Here is a 27,103-nt window from a genome sequence, read left to right on the forward strand (position 1 = left end):
CCATATAGAATGAAGCTACCCTCCTCGCTTAGGTGCAGAGACCACTGTACCAAGAGACAGATGAGAAAAGGAAAAGAGGTCTGGACTTTAATTATTTTCCCTTTCTCCTTTGTCTCTTAGGCGGACAAAAATATTTTCAATCACTTTTTAAAGAAGATCCAAAGAACTGTCTTCCTCAGGTTCATTACACAGTTGGTGTGTGATTGTAATGAATAAAACTATTGTTTTATAATCTCTTCCATTTCAGTTTTTCACTTAGACTGATTTCTTTCTCCAGTTAACTTAAATTATTAAGATTTTTATACCATAAATATAATATGAATGTTATTAAGTCTGGATAAATGAAAGTTTTTAGCTGTCTGATTCACTGAATGTAATGCATATATGTTTAATGCGTATGTGTTTAAATTTTTTTTTAATTTCATGTTTTAGGATTATTAAAGTCTGGTAAGACCAATTCTGTGGAATCTCTTCCAGAACTATTGACATCAGACTCTGAAGGAAGCTATGCAGGAGTGGGTAGTCCTAGAGATTTACAGTCCCCTGATTTCACCACAGGATTTCATTCAGATAAGATTGAGGTTTGTTTTTTGAAGCACTGACTCCTTACCTTCAGATTTTAGGTTTATAGATAGTTTGTCTTTAATATTTCCTTATTTTTGCCCTAATTTTAAAACAGTCTCCAGGTTGGTATATAAGAATCACACAATATAGTGTTAGTTTTCTTAAATTTGCATAAGATTTCTAGTTTTAGAGATTTTAATGGCAGTTTTAAGCCCTTTATGGTGTTATTTCTAATCTTTATGCAATGAAAATATAATGTTGATGTAAAATGTAATACTGTATAGACATATTGAAAAAATATATTCATAGCTAAATTATTGAAATTTATCTTGTGAAATGTCAGTTAACATCAGTTAAAAATTGTCAAGGCAAATGATTTCGAAAATAAGCCTGCTTTCAAATTTTGCAGTCTCTTTCCTCCAAGGTATTAACTGGAGCAAAACAATTTGGAAATGATTGAGTTCTTCTCCTAATCTAGCACATTAAGCTGCAGGATTCCTAGCGTGATCAACTCTGGGGAGGGCATTTCTTAGACACTCCTTAAAATTTGATTCCATAGTTGTTAACCTATTAGAGAAAAATGTGTAACTGAATAGAGATAGAGTCACTTTTCCGTAACCCTTACACATCCACAAAACAGATCGGAATTCCTAGGAATTCATGAGACAACAGAAGTTAACCGTTTCTTCTTAGAGTCTTTTAGGCCTCAAGGATTGATTTGATTTTTTTTTTCTTTTGGGACAGGGTCTCTCACTCTGGTTGCCCAGGCTGTAGTGCAGTGGTATAGTATCAGCTCACTGCAGCTTTGATTTCCTGGGCCTAGGTGATTCTCCCACCTAAGCCTCCAGAGTAGCTAGGATTATAGGTGCGCACCATCACGTCCAGCTAATTTTTTTGTATTTTTGGTAGAGATGGAGTTTTGCCATGTTGCTCAGGCTCGTCTCGAACTCTTGGACTCAAGCAATCCACCCACCTCAGCCTCCTAGAGTGCTGGCATTACAGGTGTGAGCAACCGCGCCCCGGCAGGATTGATTTTTTTTAAATATAGAATAGAAGTTTGGGGGCAATTTATATTCACACTAAGGTGGTTCTGTAAGACAACTGAGGTTTAAAGGAAGGCTCAGGGCATATTGTGAGTGATCTGCAGTAACAGAAGAATCTATCCTGGAAGTAGACATACCATTTTAATAACTTCTTTGACATATTACAGTAAGAGTAGTTTTAGGGTTCCTTTCAAGGTGTCAGTATTATTTGACTTTAATTTTATTCACAGTACTTTACATCAGAGTGAGTTATATGACATTTATACAAAACTTTCATTTTGTTTCATACTCAAGCCATGGATATTAATTTTAAAATTACTGCTTCATGTCTTATTTGTACAACTATTACATGTTTACTATTTGTGTAGAGATTTAATATGCAAACTAGTTCCCCTAAAAATTATTCTCAAAGCTCATAATAATTCGGTTATAGTCAATAATGTGATTTGAGAGTTGGCTAAGGCACAAAACTGTAGAAGAACATGATTTGAAAATACTAGATGGCTTATTGTCATAAGATTTTACTCTTCATTATAATGTAACTAATATTTATTAAGTACCAGCTATGTGTTAGTTACTGTTCTAGGTGCTCATTAACTTCTTTTATTTTTTTTTTTTCTCTCCCCAGGCGAAAGTCAAACCGTATGTTAATGGTGCATCTCCTATGTATTCTAGGGAAGATTTAAAACCATGGGAAAAGTCACCAATACTTAAAATATCTGCTCCACAGCCCATTCCCAGTAACAGAATTGATACTACCAACTCTGCCAGTTGGGTTGCTGGTTCCTTCAGGTAGGATTTTTATTTTATTCTGTAACTATTAGTTTGAGAAATATCATTCATTTTTAATGCAATTTAAATTTTTAGTGATGAACATTTAAGAAATATTAATATTAATTTCTAATGTACAGAAAATTGCCTAAATGCCTACAAATTACTAACCAACTATAATAGGCTTCCCCCTGCCACCAACCCCAGGCAAAATTTAGTTGCCTTTGTATTATCATCAGTGAATAGTAGCAAATACTATGTTTTACATATATAGAGAGAAACTTAATATCAGCAGTTATTTCTTAGATAATATATATATTGGTTAAAAATGCCACACAGGAAGACCATTTTGTCAATCATAGACTTTATCTCTTAGAGTATGTGAAGGGGTATTTAAAATTTCACAAAATGTGTAACTATTCAGTTAATTTTCAGAGGATATTAATTTAATGTTATACTATCCTTTTAACTTGCCTATATTGTATATATATTTTTCTTTTATTTAGAAAAATCAAATGAAGGCTGGGCACGGTGGCTCATGCCTGTAATCCTAGCACTTTGGGAGGCTGAGGTGGGCAGATTCCCTGAGCTCAGGAGTTTGACACCAGCCTGGGCAACATGGTGAAACCCCATCTCTACTAAAATACAAAAAAATTGGCCAGATGTGGTGATACACACTTGTAATCTGAGCTACTTGGGAGGCTAAGGTGGGAGAATTGTTTGAACCTAAGAGGCAGAGTTTACAGTGAATCCAGATCGTGCCACTGCACTCCAACCTGGGTAACAGAGCAGACTCCATCTCAAAAAAAAAAAAAAAAAGTCAAATGAAGGTACAGGTGTAATTAGAATGTAGTATTCTTTCAAAATGTTAATTGAGGGGGGCGGAGCAAGATGGCCGAATAGGAGCAGCTCCAGTCTCCAACTCCCAGCGCAAGCGACACAGAAGACCGGTGATTTCTGCGTTTTCAACTGAGGTACTGGGGTCATCTCGCTAGGGAGTGCCGGACAATCGGTGCTGGTCAGCTGCTGCAGCCTGACCAGCGTGAGCTGAAGCAGGGCGAGGCATCGCCTCACCTGGAAGCGCAAGGGGGAAAGGAATCCCTTTTTCCTAGCCAGGGTAACTGAGACACACAACACCTGGAAAATCGGGTAACTCCCACCCCAATACTGCGCTTTAAGGAAACAGGCACACCAGGAGAATATATCCCACACCTGGCCGGGAGGGTCCCACGCCCACGGAGCCTCCCTCACTGCTAACACAGCCATCTGCGGGGATCTATCCGCAAGGCAGCAGCGAGGCTGGGGGAGGGGCGCCCGCCATTGCTGAGGCTTAAGTAGGTAAACAAAGCCGCTGGGAAGCTCGAACTGGGTGGAGCTCACAGCAGCTCAAGGAAGCCTGCCTGTCTCTGTAGACTCTACCTCTGCGGACAGCGCACAGCTGCAGCCCATTAGGGGAAAGAGCGGGGGCGGTGCAGACGCGAACGACTCTGTCTGACAGCTTTGGGGAGAGCCGTGGATCTCCTAACGCGGAGGTTGAGATCCGAGAACGGACAGACTGCCTGCTTAGGTGGGTCCCTGACCCCTGAGTAGCCTAGCTGGGAGACATCCCCCACTAGGGGCAGTCTGACACCCCACACCTCACAGGGTGGCGTCACCCCTGAGAGGAAACTTCCAAAGAAAGAATCAGACAGGTACACTCGCTGTTCAGCAATATTCTATCTTCGGCAACCTCTGCTGCTGATACCCAGGCAAACAGGGTCTGGAGTGGACCTCAAGCAATCTCCAACAGACCAACAGACAGTCCTTCTGACTGTCAGACGGAAAACTATCAAACAGGAAGGACACCTATACCAAAACCCCATCCGTACGTCACCATCATCAAAGTCCAGAGACAGATAAAACCACAAAGATGGGGAAGAAGCAGGGCAGAAAAGCTGGAAATTCAAAAAATAAGAGCGCATCTCCCCCTGCAAAGGAGCGCAGCCCATCGCCAGCAACGGATCAAAGCTGGTCAGAGAATGACTTTGACGAGATGAGAGAAGAAGGCTTCACTCCATCAAACCTCTCAGAGCTAAAGGAGGAATTACGTACCCAGCGCAAAGAAACTAAAAATCTTGAAAAAAAGTGGAAGAATTGACAGCTAGATTAATTAATGCAGAGAAGATCATAAACGAAATGACAGAGATGAAAACCATGACACGAGAAATACGTGACAAATGCACAAGCTTCAGTAACCGACTCGATCAACTGGAAGAAAGAGTATCAGCGATTGAGGATCAAATGAATGAAATGAAGCGAGAAGAGAAACCAAAAGAAAAAAGAAGAAAAAGAAATGAACAAAGCCTGCAAGAAGTATGGGATGATGTAAAAAGACCAAATCTACGTCTGATTGGGGTGCCTGAAAGTGAGGGGGAAAATGGAACCAAGTTGGAAAACACTCTTCAGGATATCATCCAGGAGAACTTCCCCAACCTAGTAGGGCAGGCCAACATTCAAATTCAGGAAATACAGAGAACGCCACAAAGATACTCCTCCAGAAGAGCAAGTCCAAGACACATAATTGCCAGATTCACCAAAGTTGAAATGAAGGAAAAAATCTTAAGGGCAGCCAGAGAGAAAGGTCGGGTTACCCACAAAGGGAAGCCCATCAGAATAACAGCAGACCTCTCGGCAGAAACTCTACAAGCCAGAAGAGAGTGGGGGCCAATATTCAACGTTCTTAAAGAAAAGAATTTTCAACCCAGAATTTCATATCCAGCCAAACTAAGCTTCATCAGTGAAGGAGAAATAAAATCCTTTACAGATAAGCAAATGCTTAGAGATTTTGTCACCACCAGGCCTGCCTTACAAGAGACCCTGAAGGAAGCCCTAAACATGGAAAGGAACAACCGGTACCAGCCATTGCAAAAACATGCCAAAATGTAAAGACCATCGAGGCTAGGAAGAAACTGCATCAACTAACGAGCAAAATAACCAGTTAATATCATAATGACAGGATCAAGTTCACACATAACAATATTAACCTTAAATGTCAATGGACTAAATGCTCCAATGAAAAGACACAGACTGGCAAACTGGATCAAGAGTCAAGACCCATCAGTCTGCTGTATTCAGGAGACCCATCTCACATGCAGAGACATACATAGGCTCAAAATAAAGGGATGGAGGAAGATCTACCAAGCAAATGGAGAACAAAAAAAAGCAGGGGTTGCAATCCTAGTCTCTGATAAAACAGACTTTAAACCATCAAAGATCAAAAGAGACAAAGAAGGCCATTACATCATGGTAAAGGGATCAATTCAACAGGAAGAGCTAACTCTCCTAAATATATATGCACCCAATACAGGAGCACCCAGATTCATAAAGCAAGTCCTTAGAGACCTACAAAGAGACTTAGACTCCCATACAATAATAATGGGAGACTTCAACACTCCACTGTCAACATTAGACAGATCAACGAGACAGAAAGTTAACAAGGATATCCAGGAACTGAACTCATCTCTGCACCAAGCGGACCTAATAGACATCTATAGAACTCTCCACCCCAAATCAACAGAATATACATTCTTCTCAGCACCACATCGCACTTATTCCAAAATTGACCACATAATTGGAAGTAAAGCACTCCTCAGCAAATGTACAAGAACAGAAATTATAACAAACTGTCTCTCAGACCACAGTGCAATCAAACTAGAACTCAGGACTAAGAAACTCAATCAAAACCGCTCAACTACATGGAAACTGAACAACCTGCTCCTGAATGACTACTGGGTACATAACGAAATGAAAGCAGAAATAAAGATGTTCTTTGAAACCAATGAGAACAAAGATACAACATACCAGAATCTCTGGGACACATTTAAAGCAGTGTGTAGAGGGAAATTTATAGCACTAAATGCCCACAAGAGAAAGCAGGAGAGATCTAAAATTGACACTCTAACATCACAATTAAAAGAACTAGAGAGGCAAGAGCAAACACATTCAAAAGCTAGCAGAAGGCAAGAAATAACTAAAATCAGAGCAGAACTGAAGGAGATAGAGACACAAAAAACCCTCCAAAAAATCAATGAATCCAGGAGTTGGTTTTTTGAAAAGATCAAAAAAATTGACAGACCGCTAGCTAGACTAATAAAGAAGAAAAGAGAGAGGAATCAAATAGACGCAATAAAAAATGATAAAGGGGATATCACCACCGACCCCACAGAAATACAAACTACCATCAGAGAATACTATAAACACCTCTACGCAAATCAACTAGAAAATCTAGAAGAAATGGATAATTTCCTGGACACTTACACTCTCCCAAGACTAAACCAGGAAGAAGTTGAATCCCTGAATAGACCAATAGCAGGCTCTGAAATTGAGGCAACAATTAATAGCCTACCCACCAAAAAAAGTCCAGGACCAGATGGATTCACAGCTGAATTCTACCAGAGGTACAAGGTGGAGCTGGTACCATTCCTTCTGAAACTATTTCAATCAATAGAAAAAGAGGGAATCCTCCCTAACTCTTTTTATGAGGCCAACATCATCCTGATACCAAAGCCTGGCAGAGACACAACAAAAAGAGAGAATTTTAGACCAATATCCCTGATGAACATCGATGCAAAAATCCTCAATAAAATACTGGCAAACCGGATTCAGCAGCACATCAAAAAGCTTATCCACCATGATCAAGTGGGCTTCATCCCTGGGATGCAAGGCTGGTTCAACATTCGCAAATCAATAAACGTAATCCAGCATATAAACAGAACCAAAGACAAGAACCACATGATTATCTCAATAGATGCAGAAAAGGCTTTTGACAAAATTCAACAGCCCTTTATGCTAAAAACGCTCAATAAATTTGGTATTGATGGAACGTACCTCAAAATAATAAGAGCTATTTATGACAAACCCACAGCTAATATCATACTGAATGGGCAAAAACTGGAAAAATTCCCTTTGAAAACTGGCACAAGACAGGGATGCCCTCTCTCACCACTCCTATTCAACATAGTGTTGGAAGTTCTGGCTAGGGCAATCAGGCAAGAGAAAGAAATCAAGGGTATCCAGTTAGGAAAAGAAGAAGTCAAATTGTCCCTGTTTGCAGATGACATGATTGTATATTTAGAAAACCCCATTGTCTCAGCCCAAAATCTGCTTAAGCTGATAAGCCACTTCAGCAAAGTCTCAGGATACAAAATTAATGTGCAAAAATCACAAGCATTCTTATACACCAGTAACAGACAAGCAGAGAGCCAAATCAGGAATGAACTTCCATTCACAATTGCTTCAAAGAGAATCAAATACCTAGGAATCCAGCTTACAAGGGATGTAAAGGACCTCTTCAAGGAGAACTACAAACCACTGCTCAGTGAAATCAAAGAGGACACAAACAAATGGAAGAACATACCATGCTCATGGATAGGAAGAATCAATATCGTGAAAATGGCCATACTGCCCAAGGTGATTTATAGATTCAATGCCATCCCCATCAAGCTACCAATGACTTTCTTCACAGAATTGGAAAAAACGGCTTTAAAGTTCATATGGAACCAAAAAAGAGCCCGCATTGCCAAGACAATCCTAAGTCAAAAGGACAAAGCTGGAGGCGTCACGCTACCTGACTTCAAACTATACTACAAGGCTACAGTAACCAAAACAGCATGGTACTGGTACCACAACAGAGATATAGACCAATGGAACAGAACAGAGTCCTCAGAAATAATACCACACATCTACAGCCATCTGATCTTTGACAAACCTGAGAGAAACAAGAAATGGGGAAAGGATTCCCTATTAATAAATGGTGCTGGGAAAATTGGCTAGCCATAAGTAGAAAGCTGAAACTGGATCCTTTCCTTACCCCTTATACGAAAATTAATTCAAGATGGATTAGAGACTTAAATGTTAGACCTAATACCATAAAAACCCTAGAAGAAAATCTAGGTAGTACCATTCAGGACATAGGCATGGGCAAGGACTTCATGTCTAAAACACCAAAAGCAACGGCAGCAAAAGCAAAAATTGACACATGGGATCTAATTAAACTAAAGAGCTTTTGCACAGCCAAAGAAACCACCATCAGAGTGAACAGGCAACCTACAGAATGGGAAAAAATTTTTGCATCCTACTCATCTGACAAAGGGCTAATATCCAGAATCTACCAAGAACTCAAACAAATATACAAGAAAAAAGCAAACAACCCCATCAAAAAGTGGGGAAAGGATATGAACAGACATTTCTCAAAAGAAGACATCCATACAGCCAACAGACACATGAAAAAATGCTCATCATCACTCGCCATCAGAGAAATGCAAATCAAAACCACAATGAGATACCATCTCACACCAGTTAGAATGGCAATCATTAAGAAGTCAGGAAACAACAGGTGTTGGAGAGGATGTGGAGAAATAGGAACACTTTTACACTGTTGGTGGGATTGTAAACTAGTTCAACCATTATGGAAAACAGTATGGCAATTCCTCAAGGATCTAGAACTAGATGTACCATATGACCCAGCCATCCCACTACTGGGTATATACCCAAAGGATTATAAATTACTCTACTACAAAGACACATGCACACGTTTGTTTATTGCGGCACTATTCACAATAGCAAAGACTTGGAATCAACCCAAATGTCCATCTGTGACAGACTGGATTAAGAAAATGTGGCACATATACACCATGGAATACTATGCAGCCATCAAAAAGGATGAGTTTGCGTCCTTTGTAGGGACATGGATGCAGCTGGAAACCATCATTCTTAGCAAACTATCACAAGAAGAGAAAACCAAACACCGCATGTTCTCACTCATAGGTGGGAACTGAACAATGAGATCACTTGGACTCGGGAAGGGGAACATCACACACTGGGGCCTATCATGGGGAGGGGGAGGAGGGAGGGATTGCATTGGGGAGTTATACATGATATAAACGTCATGCACATGTACCCTAGAACTTAAAGTATAATAAAAAAAAAAAAAAAAAAAAAAAAAATGTTAATTGAGCTTGTGCTTCATGTTTATATGCCTACAATGGTTGATAAAGTCTAAAACTGTTAATTGACTTATGGATTATCTTATCATCTGGACTATTTAATTATTTTGAAATAGGCTATATTTTGCAGAGTTGGAACAAAGATTATGATGTTCCATTTTATATGCTTCATGGTTTAAAGTTTAGTTCAGAAATTAGTTTCTTTTTTTTTTTTGCTTAAGTACACAAATTGGTGCATATTTAATATGTGGGAACATCTGGCAGCATCATCTGATTGCTAATGTTAGGATATTTTGTTAAACATGTTTTAAAAATAGCTTGGTCCACAAGATAGATTAGGCTATTTCAGTACTATGCTCATTAACAAAATGCTTAAGAATAGGCAATAAACGTTCTCAATATTAACATATACACAAACATTTCTACATTCATTCTGAAGTATTGCCTAGTGTAAATAATAAGTAGAATTTGTTTTTGATGAAAGAAAAAAAGTACAGGAAACAGGTTCCCCTTTAATATGAAATAATATGACTTTATTTTTTGAGACAGAGTCTTGCTCTGTTGCCCAGGCTAGAGTGCGGTGGCATGATCTCAGCTCACTGCAACCTCCACCTCCTGGGTTCAAATGATTTTCCTACCTCAACCTCCTGAGTAGCTGGGACTACAGGCGCGTGCCACCGTGCCCGGCCAATTTTTGTATTTTTAGTAGAGATGGGGGTTCACCATGTTGGCCAGACTGGTCTCGAACTCCTGATCTCGTGATCTGCCCACCTCGGCCTCCCAAAGTGCTGGGAATTCAGGCGTGAGCCACTGCGCCTGGCTGACTTATTTTTATCTGTAGTGTAGATTTCATTTAGGTCAAAAATCACCTATTTTTCTTTTGAGGCAGAGTTTCGCCCTCATTGCCTAGGCTGTAGTGCAGTGGTATGATCTCAGCTCACTGCAACCTCTGCCTCCCGAGTTCAAGCGATTCCCCTGCCTCAGCCTCCCAAGTAGCTGGGATTAAATGCACCTGCCACCACCCCTGACTAATGTTTATATTTTTAGTAGTGATGGGGTTCCACCATGTTGGCCAGGCTGGTCTCGAACTCCTGACCTCAGGTGATCCACCCGCCTCGGCCTCCCAAAGTACTGGGATTACAGGTGTGAGCCACCACACCTGGCCAGAAATCATCTATTTCTAATGATCGTAGAATTTTTTCCTTATTATGGTATAACTCCCCCGGTGGGTCTCCAGTATTGTTTAGTATCCCCAAGTTTTTCTATTAAATGTTTGTTTTTGTTAATATTAAACAGTAGAATGAGTTTTGTTTGTTAAAAATAGAAGAAAGGAAAGAGTATAATTTTCAAGCTTCATTCAACCTAAAGGTAAGAATTTAGTTAGAACTTTGGTGAGTTTTTCTGCCTAATTTAGTTAAGAATCTTTCTATTGCTTGGCTTTTTTAAAAAATGTTTTTTTTTAAATATAGGAATTTCAGTTATATCACAACATTATGACTTTGGATACATAGTAGTTGTTATTTGTATATGTACTATATCACTTAACATTATGACTTTGGATATATGTTAGTTAATATTTATATGTGTGTATATAAAAGTAGCTTTTACTCAAAATATCCTTTTTGAAGCTGGCTCACAGCTGATAATTCTAAATTATACTCTGACTATTAATCTCACATTTCACTTATGGTTTCAGTGAAGTTAGGGGTTGGGCTTTATAGGTAAATGAATGCCTTGCAAAGTAACCTTTTATGTCTTTTAGTCCGGTCAGCCCTCCTGTTGTGGATCTCAGAACCATCATGGAAATAGAAGAAAGTAGACAAAAATGTGGAGCTACACCAAAGTCACATTTAGGGTTGGTTAAAAAAATTATAAAAGATCATTTCATGTTATATTTCTGCCCTAAGAATTGGACAGACTTATTGCATCTTTCCTATTATTTTTCTGCATTTGATGTTATAGTTAATTATACATCCTTTTCTGGGCAATTTAGCCTCCATAATATTATTTCTTAAATATGTGCTGAAGATAGAGTTGAGTTAATAGTCCAGCTCTTGTAGAATACAATATTATATCCCAGAAACTTGACTCTAAAATGATCATTGTGGACTATTGGCTACAAAAGCCAAAGAGTTAAGGCTTGTGATGCAAGTTCTTGAAGTTTGTAATATGTTGGAGGGCTCATATGTAGCTATTACTTGATCATTGTTAGTATAAACTGATACTTTCATTGTTGCAACTTGTGAGCATTTTGATCCAATAATGGCAAAATAACATCAAATAAATAGAAAACATTATTATTACCAGTAACCTTTATTAAGCAGAAATTAATGTTAATTGATTTGATTTCTAGCAAAATCATTTCTCATGGAATTAAACTTTGTCAGAAGAAAGCACTGAAACTAATTGTTTTAATTTAATTTCTAGCAAAACAGTTTCTCATGGAGTTAAACTTTCTCAGAAGCAACGAAAAATTATTGCATTGACTACCAAGGAAAACAATTCAGGAATGAATAGCATGGAAACAGTTTTATCTACTCCTTCAAAAGCCCCCAAACCAGTGAATGCATGGTATGCTCTTATATTTATTAAAATTAATATAGATCTGTGCATTTGCTTTTAAGGTAGTACTTGACTTTTGAGTTCCTTCCTACTTCTAGTATTTCTAAAGTCTTTTCAAATATTTCATCTCCCCTTCTGTTTTCAAATTAAAAATTGAAACTTGGGAAGCAAACACTTTTTCTGTTGTGTTTATTTTCTTTTAATTTGGGGTATTTTGACGTACACGTCATGATGACGTACATTATCATACACTTCAAAATGTGGATATATTTTTCATATATAATTTCTTCTTGATGTTCTAATTAAATTTTCTTGCTAAAGTGATTTAAAATTTAATTTTTTAAATTTTTATAAGAAATTAAATATATCAGACACATACAAAAAGAAAACTTTATACTACGCTAATTTTTTTGTCCTTCTGCATGCTGCATAAATATCTTTACATGATTATAATCATAGCTTGTTATTTTTCACTTTTTAAAACAGTGCTCCTTACTTAATGTTGTGTTTACATTTTCTCCATTGGAATTTACATAGTGGCAGTATTGGAATAATCTCCAAAGAGGTCAGATATAATTTTGAGATGTGTAAAACAGGTTGTACTCCAGCTTCCCTTCCATCCTTCCTTTTCTTTGTAACTTAAAATATCTGGAAACCAGTACTGGAGAAGTACATGGAGAATGTGAAGCCTTATGAAGAAATAAGTAGAACTCTCTTTCTCTCACAAGAATTGGGGAGGATCTTGGCAACTACCCATGGTTTAGGGGAATCCCTTCAATGTTTCTTTTTTTTTTTTTTTTTTTTTTTTTGAGACGGAGTCTCGCTCTGTCGCCCGGGCTGGAGTGCAGTGGCCGGATCTCAGCTCACTGCAAGCTCCGCCTCCCGAGTTTACGCCATTCTCCTGCCTCAGCCTCCGAGTAGCTGGGACTACAGGCGCCCGCCACCTCGCCGGCTAGTTTTTTGTATTTTTTAGTAGAGACGGGGTTTCACCGTGTTCGCCAGGATGGTCTCGATCTCCTGACCTCGTGCTCCGCCCGTCTCGGCCTCCAAAGTGCTGGGATTACAGGCTTGAGCCACCGCGCCCGGCCTACCTTCAATGTTTCTAAGGCCACACTATTCTGTTTGTAAGAAGGAATATTTTTCTCAATTAAAATGTTAATTATTTTGAAGAAAGTAGCAAATAATTTTATTCTAAGTGTTACCAATGGAACTAAATCAGTGCCTGTTATGGTTACTAGTAGGTCCAAAGCATGGTTACTGAAAAAGTAAAATAAGAGGTAAGAACACCCAAGGAGAAGATAAAAGAGTGCAAAACTGGAGAGGATGAGCTTAGCAGAATTTTAAAATTTATCAGTATTTTTTAAGCCTCTTCTAAATGTAAGGAACTGTGCTAGTTTCTGATGATAAGGCAATGAACAAGACAGATTTGACCATTACCCGTGTAGGGTTTATGATATGACTGCTGCAATACTGAGTTGTGCTTTCTTTGAACAAAAATATGGAAAATCCAAAAAGGGGGAAAAGTTATTGGAACCACTGTCATGTACTAAATTGCAGTTTGAGAGAATTAACTAAGCTCATGATGAAGCTTTGGACTTGGTAATATAGCTATAACCATGCCATCAATCACTTCCCTTAAGCAAAAAGTGAATGAGTGAAAGTTGTTTCACTTATTTTTTTGAAGGCATATTCTTTAGAGTCCTGTGTCCTTTTGAGATCTGAACTGGGTCTTTTCCAGGCTTGCTGAATATCTGTCATCTTGAGATTTTCTTTAACTATTGTCTTGCAGATCTTCTCTTTTCTCCAGTGTTTGATCCCCAGTTTTCTTGATCCTGTGGCTTTCTATTTCTTGATACACTCCTTGTTTTGATGAATCACAACCCAGTAGGTTTCTGATAAAGGATGGATAGGACATGTATTTTTGGAGCTCGTATATTCATGAAAATGTTTTTATTCTAGCCTTCATTCTTCTTGACTGATAGATGGGAACGAGATTCTAAATTGGAAATCATTTGGAGAATTTATTCAATGCCATTTAACTCCTAAATCTTATGTTACCTCCTGTTTTCTTTACCACTTTTTTTTTCTCTGAAAGTTTATAGGGTCTTTTCTTTATCTCTGATGTTCTGATATTTTACAGTAATATAATGTAGGTCTTTTTTGATACATATTGGATACTTGGGCTTTTTAAATTGGCAACAGCATGTCTTTTAAGTTCTAGGGAAACCTTATGTAATGTTATATTACTTTGATACTTTTCCTCCTCACTGTTTTCTCTACAAATCACATTAGTCAGATATTAGTCCTCCTAGGCCTCTCTAAATTTCTTACTTTTTCTTTTTTTTTTGAGATGGAGTCTCACTCTGTTGTTAGGTTTGAGTGCAGTGGTGGGATCTCAGTTCACTGCAACCTCTGCCTCCCAGGTTCAAGTGATTCTTCTGCCTCAGCCTCCTGAATAGCTGGGATTACAGGTGCCTACCACCATACCCGACTAATTTTTGTATTTTCAATAGAAACATGGTTTCACCATGTTGGCCAGGCTGGTCTCGACCTCGAGTGATCTGCCTGCCTCAGCCTTCCAAAGTGCTGGAATTACAGGTGTGAGCCACCACACTTTTTATTTTCTATTGTCCACATATATGCCTTCCAATTCTACTTTCTGGAACATTTGCCTGACTTTTTTCAACCATTAAAATCTTTATCAAGAGGCTTTTTTGGTTTGTTTGTTGATGATACCTTTTTCTATAGTATTCTGTTTAATATTCTAATGTTGAAGATCTCTGTACTCTGTAGACATTTTCAGTCTTCAGTATATACCCAACAGAAACATACACACATATGTACCACACAACATGTATAAGAATGTTCATAATTTATTATTTGTAATAGCCCAAAATGAAAACAACCTAGATGTCTATCAGCAGTCAATGGATAAATTATTTTTATAGTAGAATACTACAGAGTAATGAAAAAGAATAAATCATGACTAAATACAACAGTGTGAATGAATCTTACCAATATGATATTGAACAAAAGAAACCACTCAACCGAAAAAAAAAAAGAAAGCTAAGATTAATTTACACCCATGTTTTATTCATTCTACCTTATATATATTTTATTTTATTTCATTTTGTCAATTTATTGATTAATTGTTTTCTCTTAAGTTTTGATTGGAAGCTCTGTGTACCTGTGTGGTACAAGTAGACTGATAGGTGTGATTATAGGGTAACGTATCAGTTTCCTTAGGGACCCCCGAATCTCCCCATATGTAGGTTATCTCCCCATATCTTTTCTCCTTGGTCTCTTTAGTCTGTCAGTTTTTCTAAAGAGCAGCCTTTTAATTTTTTTTTGCTGGTAAGGTGTACATTTGGTTGCTAGCATTCTGGAAGCATATCTCAGTGTAGGGAGGTTAGAGCTGGGACTGAGCTTGTAACTATTTGTAATAGGTTTTCACATTTAGTGTATAGACTTTGTACACAACAGTTCACTCCTGCCGTCTTCTATTACTAGTGACTTTGAATCAAATTTTCCTTCTGCCAGAGTAGAGGAGATGTAGTCATATGACCATACAGAGATAGGGAGTACATCTGGCACTCTGAGCCCCTCCTTAAATAAACTGAAACAATTTTCACACTGTCATCCTCATGTCGACTTCAGGATTTGATACATACTCTGTCTCCAGTATATGCCCCTTTCCAGAGTTCTCAGTTTCCCTCCTTACCATCACCCACCTGATGACTGTTAGTTTTTCTTTTTGTCCACTACGTGACATCAGTTTTATTATTCCATCTCTTTTGCTATCCTTCAAAAATGTGTTGCTATTTTTAGACTGCCATTGTCCTAATAGCTTATTATTTTTGCCCTTGTGGGTTAATACCTTTCTGATTACTTTGCTGCACACTTTAGGATTTCAGAGGAAGGTATTCAAGTGGTCATTTATCTGAAACTTCTGACTAATTTTCAAACATAGGAAAAATTTTTCCTTGGTAATTATTAGCAACATGAGCTTAGAGTGCCACATTGAAGGGACTATCTATCCAAATTTTAAAAGGAGTCTATTATGGCATATTAAGGAGAATTCTAGGAAGATGGGAGGAAAGATGCCATAAATTTTGACCCAAAACATAGGGTATTTTTCTTTGAAAAGAATTTGATAATTATCTGGGTGGGCATGATGGCTCACGCCTGTAATCCGAGCACTTTGGGAGGCCGAGGCAGGCAGATCACCTGAGGTCAGGAGTTTGAGACCAGCCTGGCCAACATGGAAAAACCCCGTCTCTACTAAAAACACAAAAATTAGCTAGGCATGGTGGTGCATGCCTGTAATCCCAGCTACTTGGGAGGCTGAGACAGGAGAATCACTTGAACCCAGGAGGTGGAGGTTGCAGTGAGTTGAGATCATGCCACTACACTCCAGCCTGGGTGACAGAGCAAGACTCCATCTCAAAAAAAAAAAAAAAAAAGAATTTGATAATTATCAAATAAAAGTGATATTTGTTATACATTTATTTTATGAAAATGTGATTGGAAAACTTAAGTACAAACATGAGTAATGAGTTTTATGTATCTTAGGACACCAAGAAAATTTATCTAACTGACCAATTATAGATAATTTAGATAATTATAGATGTTATAGGTATTCTGAATTATTATCAACAAGGTGAGAGGTGTCTGAATTGTCTAAAATTAGTAGTTTATGCTCTTTTTATGGCTTCTTAAGACTATACAGGCATACTCTGGAGATACTGCAAGTTCGGTTCCAGACTACCTCATTAAGCAAACATCACAATAAAGCAAGTCACAAGAAATTTTTGGTTTCCTGGTGCCTATAAAAGTAATGTTTATACTATACTGTAGTTTGCTAAGTGTGCAATAGCATAATATCTACCAAAAAAGCCTTAATGTAAAAATATTTTATTGCTAAAAAATGCTAATGGTCATCTGAACCTTCAGTGAATCATCTTTTTATAGTGGAAGATCTTGCCTTGATGTTGATGACTGCTGAGTGATCAGGGTGGTGCTTTCGTCACTAAGCTTAATTGTTTCTAGCTTTTGATTTAAAGTGAGAGACATGTGACTTTTTCTTTCTCTTGAACACACAGAGGCCACTGTAGGGTTATTAGTTGGTCTAATGTCAATATTGTTGTTTCTTAGGAAATAGGGAGGCCTAAGGAGGAGAGAGAGATGGGAGAACTGCCAATTGGTGTAACAGTCAGAAAACAAACATTTATCAATGAAGCTTGCCACCTTGTGTGGATGTGGTTCATGGTGCTCCAAAACAATTATAATAGTAACATCAAAGATCACCGTAGATACGATAATAATGAAAAAGTTTGAAATACCAGGAGAATTACCAAAATGTGACACAGAGACACAAAGTGAGCATGTATTGTTAGAAAAATGGCAGGATGTAGTTGTTCCATGCAAGGTAGCCACAAACCTTCAGCCTGTTTAAAAACACAGTTAACTATGAAGCACAGCAAAGCACAGCAAAGCAAAACACTTCAGTATAAATTGAAATTACTATTATTAAATTGTTGAATAATTTTCTTTCTTGAACTCTTATGAGACTACAAAGTATTTATTTATTTATTTATTATTGCATTTTAAGTTCTAGGGTACATGTACACAATGTGCAGGTTTGTTACATATGTATACATGTGCCGTGTTGGTGTGCTGCACCCATTAACTTGTCATTTACATTAGGTATATCTCCTAATGCTATCCCTCCCCCCACCCCACAACAGGCCCCGGTGTGTGATGTTCACCTTCCTGTGTACAAGTGATCTCATTGTTCAATTCGCACCTATGAGTGAGAACATGCGGTGTTTGGTTTTCTGTTCTTGTTGCCCCTCTTCCTCCTTCCCCTTCTAGTAGTTCCCAGTGTCTGTTGTTCCCATCTTTGCAGACACTGTTGTTTGCATATTACATACAAACTCTTTTAATCCTACTACAATCTCATAAGGTATAAATTGTTACATTCACTCTCTTAGCAAATGAGGAAACTGAAATTTAAATTACCTACATAATGTAATTGCAATAGTTTGCTGAGAATGATGGTTTCCAGCCTTATCTATGTCCCTACAAAGGACATGAACTCATCCTTTTTTATGGCTGCATAGTATTCCATGGTGTATATGTGCCACATTTTCTTAATCCAGTCTGTCATTGATGGACATTTGGGTTGGTTCCAAGTCTTTGCTATTGTGAATAGTGCTGCAATAAACATACATGTGCATGTGTCTTTATAGCAGCATAATTTATACTTCTTTGGGCATATACCCAGTAATGGCATGGCTGGATCAAATGGGATTTCTATTTCTAGATCCTTGAGGAATCACCAAACTGTCTTGCACAATGGTTGAACTAGTTTACAGTCCCACCAACAGTGTAAAAGTGTTCCTATTTGTCCACATCCTCTCCAGCACCTGTTGTTTCTGGACTTTTTAATGATCACCATTCTAACTGGTGTGAGATGGTATCTCATTGTGGTTTGACTGGTTCAGCATACACAAATCAATAAACATAATCCAGCATATAAACAGAACCAAAGACAAAAACCACATGATTATCTCAATAGATGCAGAAAAGGTTTTTGACAAAATTCAACAGTCCTTCATGCTAAAAACGCTCAATAAATTTGATATAGATGCAATGTATCCCAAAATAATTAGAGCTATTTATGACAAACCCACAGCCAATATCATACTGAATGGGCAAAAACTGGAAGCATTCCTTTTGAGAACTGGCACAAGACAGGGATGCCCTCTCTCACCACTCCTATTCAACATAGTGTTGTAAGTTCTGGCCAGGGCAATCAGGCAGGAGAAAGAAATAAACAGTATTCAATTAGGAAAAGAAGAAGTCAAATTGTCCCTGTTTGTAGATGACGTGATTGTATATTTAGAAAACCCCATTGTCTCAGCCCAAAGTCTCCCTAAGCTGATAAGCAACTTCAGCAAAGTCTCAGGATACAAAAATCAATGTGCAAAAATCACAAGCATTCTTATACACCAATAACAGACAAACAGAGAGCCAAATCATGAATGAACTCCCATTCACAATTGCTTCAAATAGAATAAAATACCTAGGAATCCAGCTTACAAGGGATGTGAAGGACCTCTTCAAGGAGAACTACAAACCACTGCTCAGTGAAATAAAAGAGGACACAAATAAATGGAAGAACATTCCATGCTCATGGATAGGAAGAATCAATATTGTGAAAATGGCCACACTGCCCAAGGTAATTTATAGATTCAGTGCCATCCCCATTAAGCTACCAGTGACTTTCTCCACAGAATTGGAAAAGACTACAAAGTATTTTAACCTGAACTCTAGGTAAAACATTAATCATTGAGTGAATATAATGTGATATAATTTTTCATGTCATTATAAAATTAAGAGATAACCACATAATTCAGCATATCACTTGATTTTTAATCAGATACGCATAGAATGTAAATACTTGTAATATATGCTTGAAGTAAAAATGGAATAGATTGTTTGCATGAGGACATATCTCGTATGCATTGGTTTAAAAAAAAAAATGGGAACTTTTTTTTGTTTTTGAGACAGGATCTCATTCTGTTGCCCAAGCTGGAGTGCAGTGGTGCAATCTTAGCTCACTGCATCCTTGACTTCCTAGGCTGAAGCAATCCTTCCACCTCAGCCTCCTGAGTAGCTGGGATCACAGGTGTGCATCACCATGCTCAGCTAATTTTTTATTTGTTGTAGAGATGGGTCTTCCTGTGTGTCCCCGGCTGGTCTTGAACTCCTGGGCTCAGCAGTCCTCTTGTTTCCACCTCCGAAAGTGTTGAGAATACAGGCGTGAGCCACTGTTCCTGGCTGAAGTTAACTTTTAATCAGATTTATAGATTGTTATTTATAGAATATATTCATGACTATGGTGATTTATCTGTTTGTTTGTTTTTTTCCTGAGACGGAGTTTTGCTCTGTTGTCCAGGCTGCAGTGCTGTGGCACGATCTTGGCTCACTGCAGCCTCCGCCTCCTAGATTCAAGCACTTCTCCTGCCTCAGCCTCCCGAGTAGCTGGGATTACAGGTGCACACCACCATGCCCAGCTAATTTTGTATTTTTAGTAGAGATGGGGTTTCACCATGTTGGACAGGCTGGTCTCGAACTCCTGACGTCGTGATCCATCCACCTGGGCCTCCCAAAGTGCTAGGATTACAGGTGTGAGCCACCATGCCCAGCCAATTTAACTGTTTTTAAAAATCCTTCTTAAAGGTACATCATTACCTGAAGTATCATCTAATGAGATTTTACTTCAAAATATTTTTTAAAATATGTTTATGTTAATATTAAGGTTAATGTGCAATTCATTAGCAAATCACAAATTAGCACTCAATATACTTGTGGTTGTGGTAGGATTTTCACTAGTTTGTTCACGCATTCATTCGCCTAGTCTGTACAAATTCCCAGTGTATATAATTGTACTCCTGCTGCTGGCAGGTAGGTGTGGCAATGGAAAGTATTAGAGATAACTGGGTTTTTGCATTAGATTGAAGTTCCAACCAGGCAAATTTTAAATTTAATGTGAAAACGCTAAGTATGTATGGGATTTGGCTACTTCTCAAAATTAAATGTTTTATTTGGAGAAATAATAGAACATTTCTCATCAGTCATCTTCAGTGGAAGAATACATGGTCTTTGTGGCCTGGCTTGATGTTTGAAAGTAAATTCTTTCAAATTCCACTTAGAGCTAATGCATGCAATATAAAACAATTTCAATTATTTAACATTTTAAAGCTAAAAATATTATTTAGAGTAAAATTACAGGACTTTAGCTGAGGAACAAAATTCTGGTTAATTTTTATTTAGGTTCACATGTCTAAAATGCTTCTCCATAAATTTTCTGTGGCTGTAAAGGTGGAAAATAGCTGGAGCTTGTGAGTTAGGAAAGTAAAATTGTGGGAAATCAGACACTCTTTCAAATTATGGCATAGTCAGTGGAAAGAACAATAGAACATATTTGAAGAAATCTGTTTGTCGATCCTTTTGCCAGTATCACACAGTCTTAGTTCATTTTGTGCTGCTGTAACAGAGTGGGTAATTTATAATGAACAGATATTTATTGGCTCACAGTTCTAGAGGCTGGGATGTCCAATATCAAGGTGCCGGCATCTGGCAGAAGCCTTGTTGCTACTTCATAGCATAGTGGAAGGCATATGCCAGCAGGGTGAGAGAGCACAAAAGGAGTTAACTACTCTCAGTGATAATGGCATTAGTCGGTTTGTGAGGCACCTTCATAACTTAAACACCTCTTAAAGGTGTCATCTCACAATACAAGCACAGTGACATTTACATTTCAACATGAGTTTTTGGAGGAAGTACATTCAGGCCTAGCATATACTATCCTGATTACCGTAATTGGTTTTGTCTTCTTCCAACTTTGTATTTTTTTTTTTTTTTTTTTTTGTTTGAGACGGAGTCTTGCTCTGTCGCTCGGGCTGGAGTGCAGTGGCCAGATCTCAGCTCACTGCAAGCTCCGCCTCCCGGGTTTACACCATTCTCCTGCCTCAGCCTCCCGAGTAGCTGGGACTACAGGCGCCCGCCACATCGCCCGGCTAGATTTTTGTATCTTTTTAGTAGAGACGGGGTTTCACCGTGTTAGCCAGGATGGTCTCGATCTCCTGACCTCGTGATCCGCCCGTCTCGGCCTCCCAAAGTGCTGGGATTACAGGCTTGAGCCACCGCGCCCGGCCTGTATTTTTTTTTAAAGAATGCTTTGGCTAATCTGGGATTTTTTATTCTCATATAAATTTTGGAATCAGTTTGTCAATTTTTGTAGTTAAAAAACCTGGTGAGATTAATTCAATTTTTAAAATAGCTACAGTCTATATAGATTTTCTGTTATTTTCAGTAATTTGGTTTTTTAAAAATGATATTTGTCTATTCCATGTAAATTGTCAAATTTATTTGTGTTAAGTTGTTTATAACATTTCTATCTTTTTTTTTTTTTTTCTGTTTTGTTTTTCATTTTTTGAGACAGAGTCTTGCTCTGTCACCCAGCCTGGAATGCAGTGGCTCAGTCTCAGCTCACTGCAACCTCTGCCTCCCAGGTTCAAACGATTCTCATGCCTCAGCCTCCTGAGTAGCTGGGATTACAGGTGTGCGCCACCATGCCCAGCTAATTTTTGTGTTTTTAGTAGAGACGGAGTTTCACCATATTGGCCAGGCTGGTCTCAAACTCCTGGGCTCGAGCAATCCACCTGCCTTGGCCTCCCAAAGTGCTGGGATTACAGGCGTGAGCCACTGTACCTGGCTCTATAAGATTTCTTTATTACCCTTTTAATTTCTGTAATTATTTATTGCTTCCTAACAGATTATGCTTGAACAACATCTTAAAACAACCAACATTTATTATCATAATTCCTTTGGGTCAGGAATCTCAGCTGAGTGCCTCTGACTCAAGATCTTCCACAGTGCTGCAGTCAAGGTTTGCCCAGGGCTATAGTCATTTCAAGGCATGACTTGAAGAGGACCTACTTTCAAGATTACTCACATAGATATAGAATTCTGGATTGACATTCTTTACCTCTTTCATCATATTAAAGATTCCCTTCCATCGTCTTTTGGGCTTCATTGTTTCAAATAACAAGCTACTCATTTTCATTCTGTGTTGCGTTTCTCTGGCTGCTTTCAAGATTTTCTGTTTAGCTTTGGATTTCAGCTGTTTATTTATTATGTGCCTAAGTATGGTTTTCTTTGTTTTATCTTTTTTGGGGTTTGCCAAAATTCTGGAGTCTTTAAATTTATATCTTCTACCAAATTTGGGAAAATTTTGGCCATTGTTTCTTTTTCTAAAAACTGCCATATCTCTCTTCTTTATTTCTGGGACTTCAGTTATACATATAGCAGACCTTTTGATTTTATCTTATAACTCACTATGGGATAATTTTCTTCAACTTCTCTTTTTTGTTTTTCAGATTCAAAAATTTCTTTTGGTTTATCTTCAAGTTTACCAACTCTTCAATCTATACAGTGAATTTTAAAAAATATATTAAAAATTCTTGAATTTTCATTTTGTTCTTTTTTTAATAGCTTCTTTTGCCGAGCTTACCTATTTTTAATGAACTTTTGTTGTCATTATCTGATGCATAATTATAATATCTATTTTAATATTATTGCTGATTTTAACATCTAAGTTATCTCTAGACTTGGTCTTCATTGATTGCTTTTTCTTATGGAATAGTTTTGGATATTTCACAATTGGCATCAAGAATCCAACATCACACTGAAAACTGTAATTGTATATTGTAAAATTTTTGGTGTACATTCTCTTATTGTTCTCTTATAACTTCCAGCAATGCCCTTTTACAAAATGGATGTTTTAACATGATCTTTGCTTTCTTTTGCAGGGCATCTTCTCTACATTCAGTTTCATCCAAGTCATTCCGGGATTTCTTACTAGAAGAAAAAAAGTCTGTTACTAGCCATAGTTCAGGCGATCATGTCAAAAAAGTTTCTTTTAAAGGAATTGAAAATTCTCAGGCACCAAAAATTGTCAGGTAATAAAACAAACGTAAAACTAATACAGTTTCTACCTTAAAATAGTCTGTGGTGGTTTTATGTTCTGAAATAATCTTTAAAACTTTATGAGGCAGATTTTTTTGTACACTCTTTTACATTCAGAATTAAAATTAGCATGTGTAAATTCCTTCCCCACTTAAAAAAATTGAAACAGTTATTGAGATACAATTGACTTAAAATCAATTGCATCTATTTAAAGTACACATTCTGTAGTTTCAGCACATATATACACCTGTGACATCACCACAACATTCAAAATAGTGAACATAAGCATCATTTTCAGATGTTTTGTCATGACCCTTTGTAATCCCTTCCTCTCTTCCTTCTGTTTCCCCCTCCCAAGCAGCTACTAATCTGCCAATACAGACTAGCTTGTGCATTTTAGAGTTTTATATCAGCAGGGTCGTGCAGTATGTACCCATAGTAAAAAGTCTTCTTTTACTCAGCATAATTATTTTGAGATTTATTCATGCTGTTATGGGTATCCATTGATTCTGTTTCATTGCTGAATAGTATTTCATTGTATGGGCATACCACATACAATGTGTTTATCTGTACATCTGTTGATGAACCTTTGGGTATTTGCAATTTTTTCTCTAGCTATTTTTTAATTTTAATTATCATGAAAGTAGAGATGGGGGTCTCATTATGTTGCCCAGGCTGGTCTCGAACTCCTGGCCTCAAGCAGTTCTCCCACCTCAGCCTTCCAAAGTGCTAGGATTACAGGCATGAGCCGCCACACCTGGCCTAGCTATTTTTGATACTGCTTTAGAAAGTCCAATGTATTTTTTTTTTTTTTTTTTGAGATGGAGTCTCGCTCTGTCGCCCGGGCTGGAGTGCAGTGGCCGGATCTCAGCTCACTGCAAGCTCTGCCTCCCGGGTTTACGCCATTCTCCTGCCTCAGCCTCCCGAGTAGCTGGGACTGCAGGCGCCCGCCACCTCGCCCGGCTAGTTTTTTGTATTTTTTTTAGTAGAGACGGGGTTTCACCGTGTTAGCCAGGGGTCCAATGTATTTTAAAGAAAAACGTTTCATATTTTAAATGCCTACATGAAGCATCAAAATCTAGCTGTAATTTAAAATCAGTATTTTCAGTGAGCTGTGATCGAACCACTGCACTCCAGCATGGATGACAGAGTGAGACCTGGTCTCAAACAAACAAAACAAGTAAGATATGTTATGTCCAATTCAAGTGCATCAAACAGATAATATAAATTTCTCTGACTGAAGCACGGAACAGAGACTGGGGAGTTATACTAGTTTAATGTCACTTTACCTGCCCTGAGGAACTATCAAAGTCTTCTGACGACAATGTTTGGAAACTCCTGATTTAGATTAAATGTTTAGGCATATTTTCACTGTTAGTATTGTGACTGTCTTCTTTTTTACAGATATTTACTTTTAGGAGGAAAGTTCTTGAGCCTTAAAAGATCTGAAGTCATCTCCCTAACTTGTCTAATACTTCTAGCATTAAAATACTGTTTTAAAATAAAAATCCTAGGCTGAGTTTGGTGGCTTAATGCCTGTAATCCTAGCACTTTGGGAGGCCGAGGTGGGCAGATCACTTGAGTCCAGAGGTTTGAGACCAGCCTGGCAACATGATGAAACCCTGTCTCTACAAAAAATAGCAAGAAAAATAAATTAGCTCAGCTTGGTGGCATGTGCCTGTAGTGCCATCTATTCAGGAGGCTGGATTGGGAGGATTGCTTGAGCCCGGGAGGTAAAGGCTGCAATTAGCCATGATTATGCCACTGCACTCCAGCCTGAGCAACAGAGGGAGACCCCGTCTCAAAAACAAACAAACAAACAAAACAAACAAAACAAAAAAACCTTAAATGGAATACTAACACATGAAGCAGATTAAGTCTTTTTGCATATTAATTTATACAATTATAATTATGATAGGCTTATAAATATAAAACTAGGTACATAGTCTTAAAATTGGCTATCAAACATTTATTGATTATGAACTTTGTATCAGACATTATGCTAAGTATTAAAGTTACAGTGGTGAACAGATTAGCCCCTGCCTATTTAGAGCTATACTCCTTTCTTGTTTTGCGATAGAAAAGTTCTCTCTCTTATCTTAGGCCAATACCTGTGCTTTTATCTTAATGCTTCCCACTTCAGAAGCCTGAAAACTATTAATTATCCCTTTCCTTTCTTGTGTAAGATTCAACCTTTTCCTTTTAACTAGATTTTTCCTCTCTGATTTTGAATGTGCTCAGGTCTCTCCTGTGGTCTGGGCACACTTTCTTCTATCAGTTGTCCTGTCATTACCAATTCTCCATCTCCTTCACAGCCAGATTTCTCAAAAGAGTTGTCACCTCCCACTCAGTCCGTAATTCATTCTGTCTCCCAGCACCATTACTAGTATCTCTTGCCCATATCTATCATCTGGGCTTTAGACTTAATTATCTCTTATTGACCCTACCATTCTATCTGGATGTTCAGAAACACTGCAAACTTCATGTCCAAAACGAAACTTAGTGTTTTCCTCATACCCCTCTCATAAAACCAAAATCAAACAAAAATACAGAAAAACATAGCATAGCCTATTCTTTCGGAATTTTCTTCCTCAGTAAATAGGAAGAAATTTGTGTCTTTGGCACTTCCATTTTCTTCACAAGTATTCAGTCTACTGTTAGAGCATTCCAGTTTTATCTCTTAAATATTTCTCAAATCCATATACTAAATTTCATCTCCAGTGCTATCACCTCTGATTCAGTTTACTGTGATACTTCACCCAGGCCACCTGAGTTGCCCTACTGACTGGTCTTGCCTTTGTTTCCTCCAATATATTAAGCCAGTGTGTTCTTTTTTAAAATTTGGAGTTTAGTGCTTTTAAGAAAAAAGCTATAGCATTCTTAGTATGGCCTTCAAGGCCTACATAGTCTGGCTCCTGCCTACTGTCTTTAACTTGATTTTGTGACCTGATCTCTGTGTTCTCGTCCTCTTGGCCTTCTCTTAGTTCTCAAATGCACTTTCCATCTTTCCACCTCCTTACCCTTTGACAGACTGATTCTAACTCTTCTTTCAATATCTATTCAGTTATATTCTTTGGAGAAGTCTGACTTACTGGGGCAGTTTACTGTTGTGTGTTCTCATAGTACTTTTTATTGTACGTCCCACATTTGTTAGTGTAATTCTTTAACATTTGTCTACTCTAAGTATTCTCATGTCTGTATGTTTAATTATATGTTCAATGAGAGCAAGGAGGTTTGTCATGGCTCATCATTTTACTACCAGTATTCAGACTGGCTCCTGGCATGTAGTAGGTGCCTCATGTGTCTGGGGAATGACTGAATGAGTAAATTAATTAAAATTGTTACCCTGTTTGAAGTAACATTTGTTTCTAATGTAGTGAGTTGTATTGCATGTCTTAGATATATCAATTTAAAGGTATGAAAATTAAGATAATTTTTGTATTTTTATATTTTAAATATTAATATTCATTGAAACTTTAAAAAATGTCTTTAGATATATAATGATTTGTCATGGAACTTAAAATATGGATCTGTGGTTTCATAGTTGATCACTAGAGTGTGCTATAACATCAGGGCTCTTAATTATAAGTGTGCCCTGTTACATACTGCTTTGGAAGTTTGACTTTATGGAGTTTATGACAG

At 37.8% G+C, this 27,103-nt stretch overlaps 1 protein-coding gene across 1 annotated transcript in view; it reads left to right on the top strand.

The window, feature by feature from the left end:
* The window catches only part of IBTK (inhibitor of Bruton tyrosine kinase), an 85,652-nt gene that overhangs the window by 50,827 nt on the left and 7,722 nt on the right, over positions 1-27,103 (top strand). The window contains exons 22-26 of the mRNA XM_033235569.1: positions 433-581; positions 2,236-2,399; positions 11,124-11,216; positions 11,789-11,932; positions 23,305-23,454. Of these exons, the coding sequence (XP_033091460.1) occupies positions 433-581; positions 2,236-2,399; positions 11,124-11,216; positions 11,789-11,932; positions 23,305-23,454 (700 nt within the window). The remainder of the gene's footprint in view (positions 1-432; positions 582-2,235; positions 2,400-11,123; positions 11,217-11,788; positions 11,933-23,304; positions 23,455-27,103) is intronic.

The sequence above is a fragment of the Trachypithecus francoisi genome, unplaced genomic scaffold, assembly GCF_009764315.1.
Source record: "Trachypithecus francoisi isolate TF-2019V2 unplaced genomic scaffold, Tfra_2.0 Lachesis_group15, whole genome shotgun sequence".
Classification (NCBI taxonomy): Eukaryota; Metazoa; Chordata; class Mammalia; order Primates; family Cercopithecidae; genus Trachypithecus; species Trachypithecus francoisi.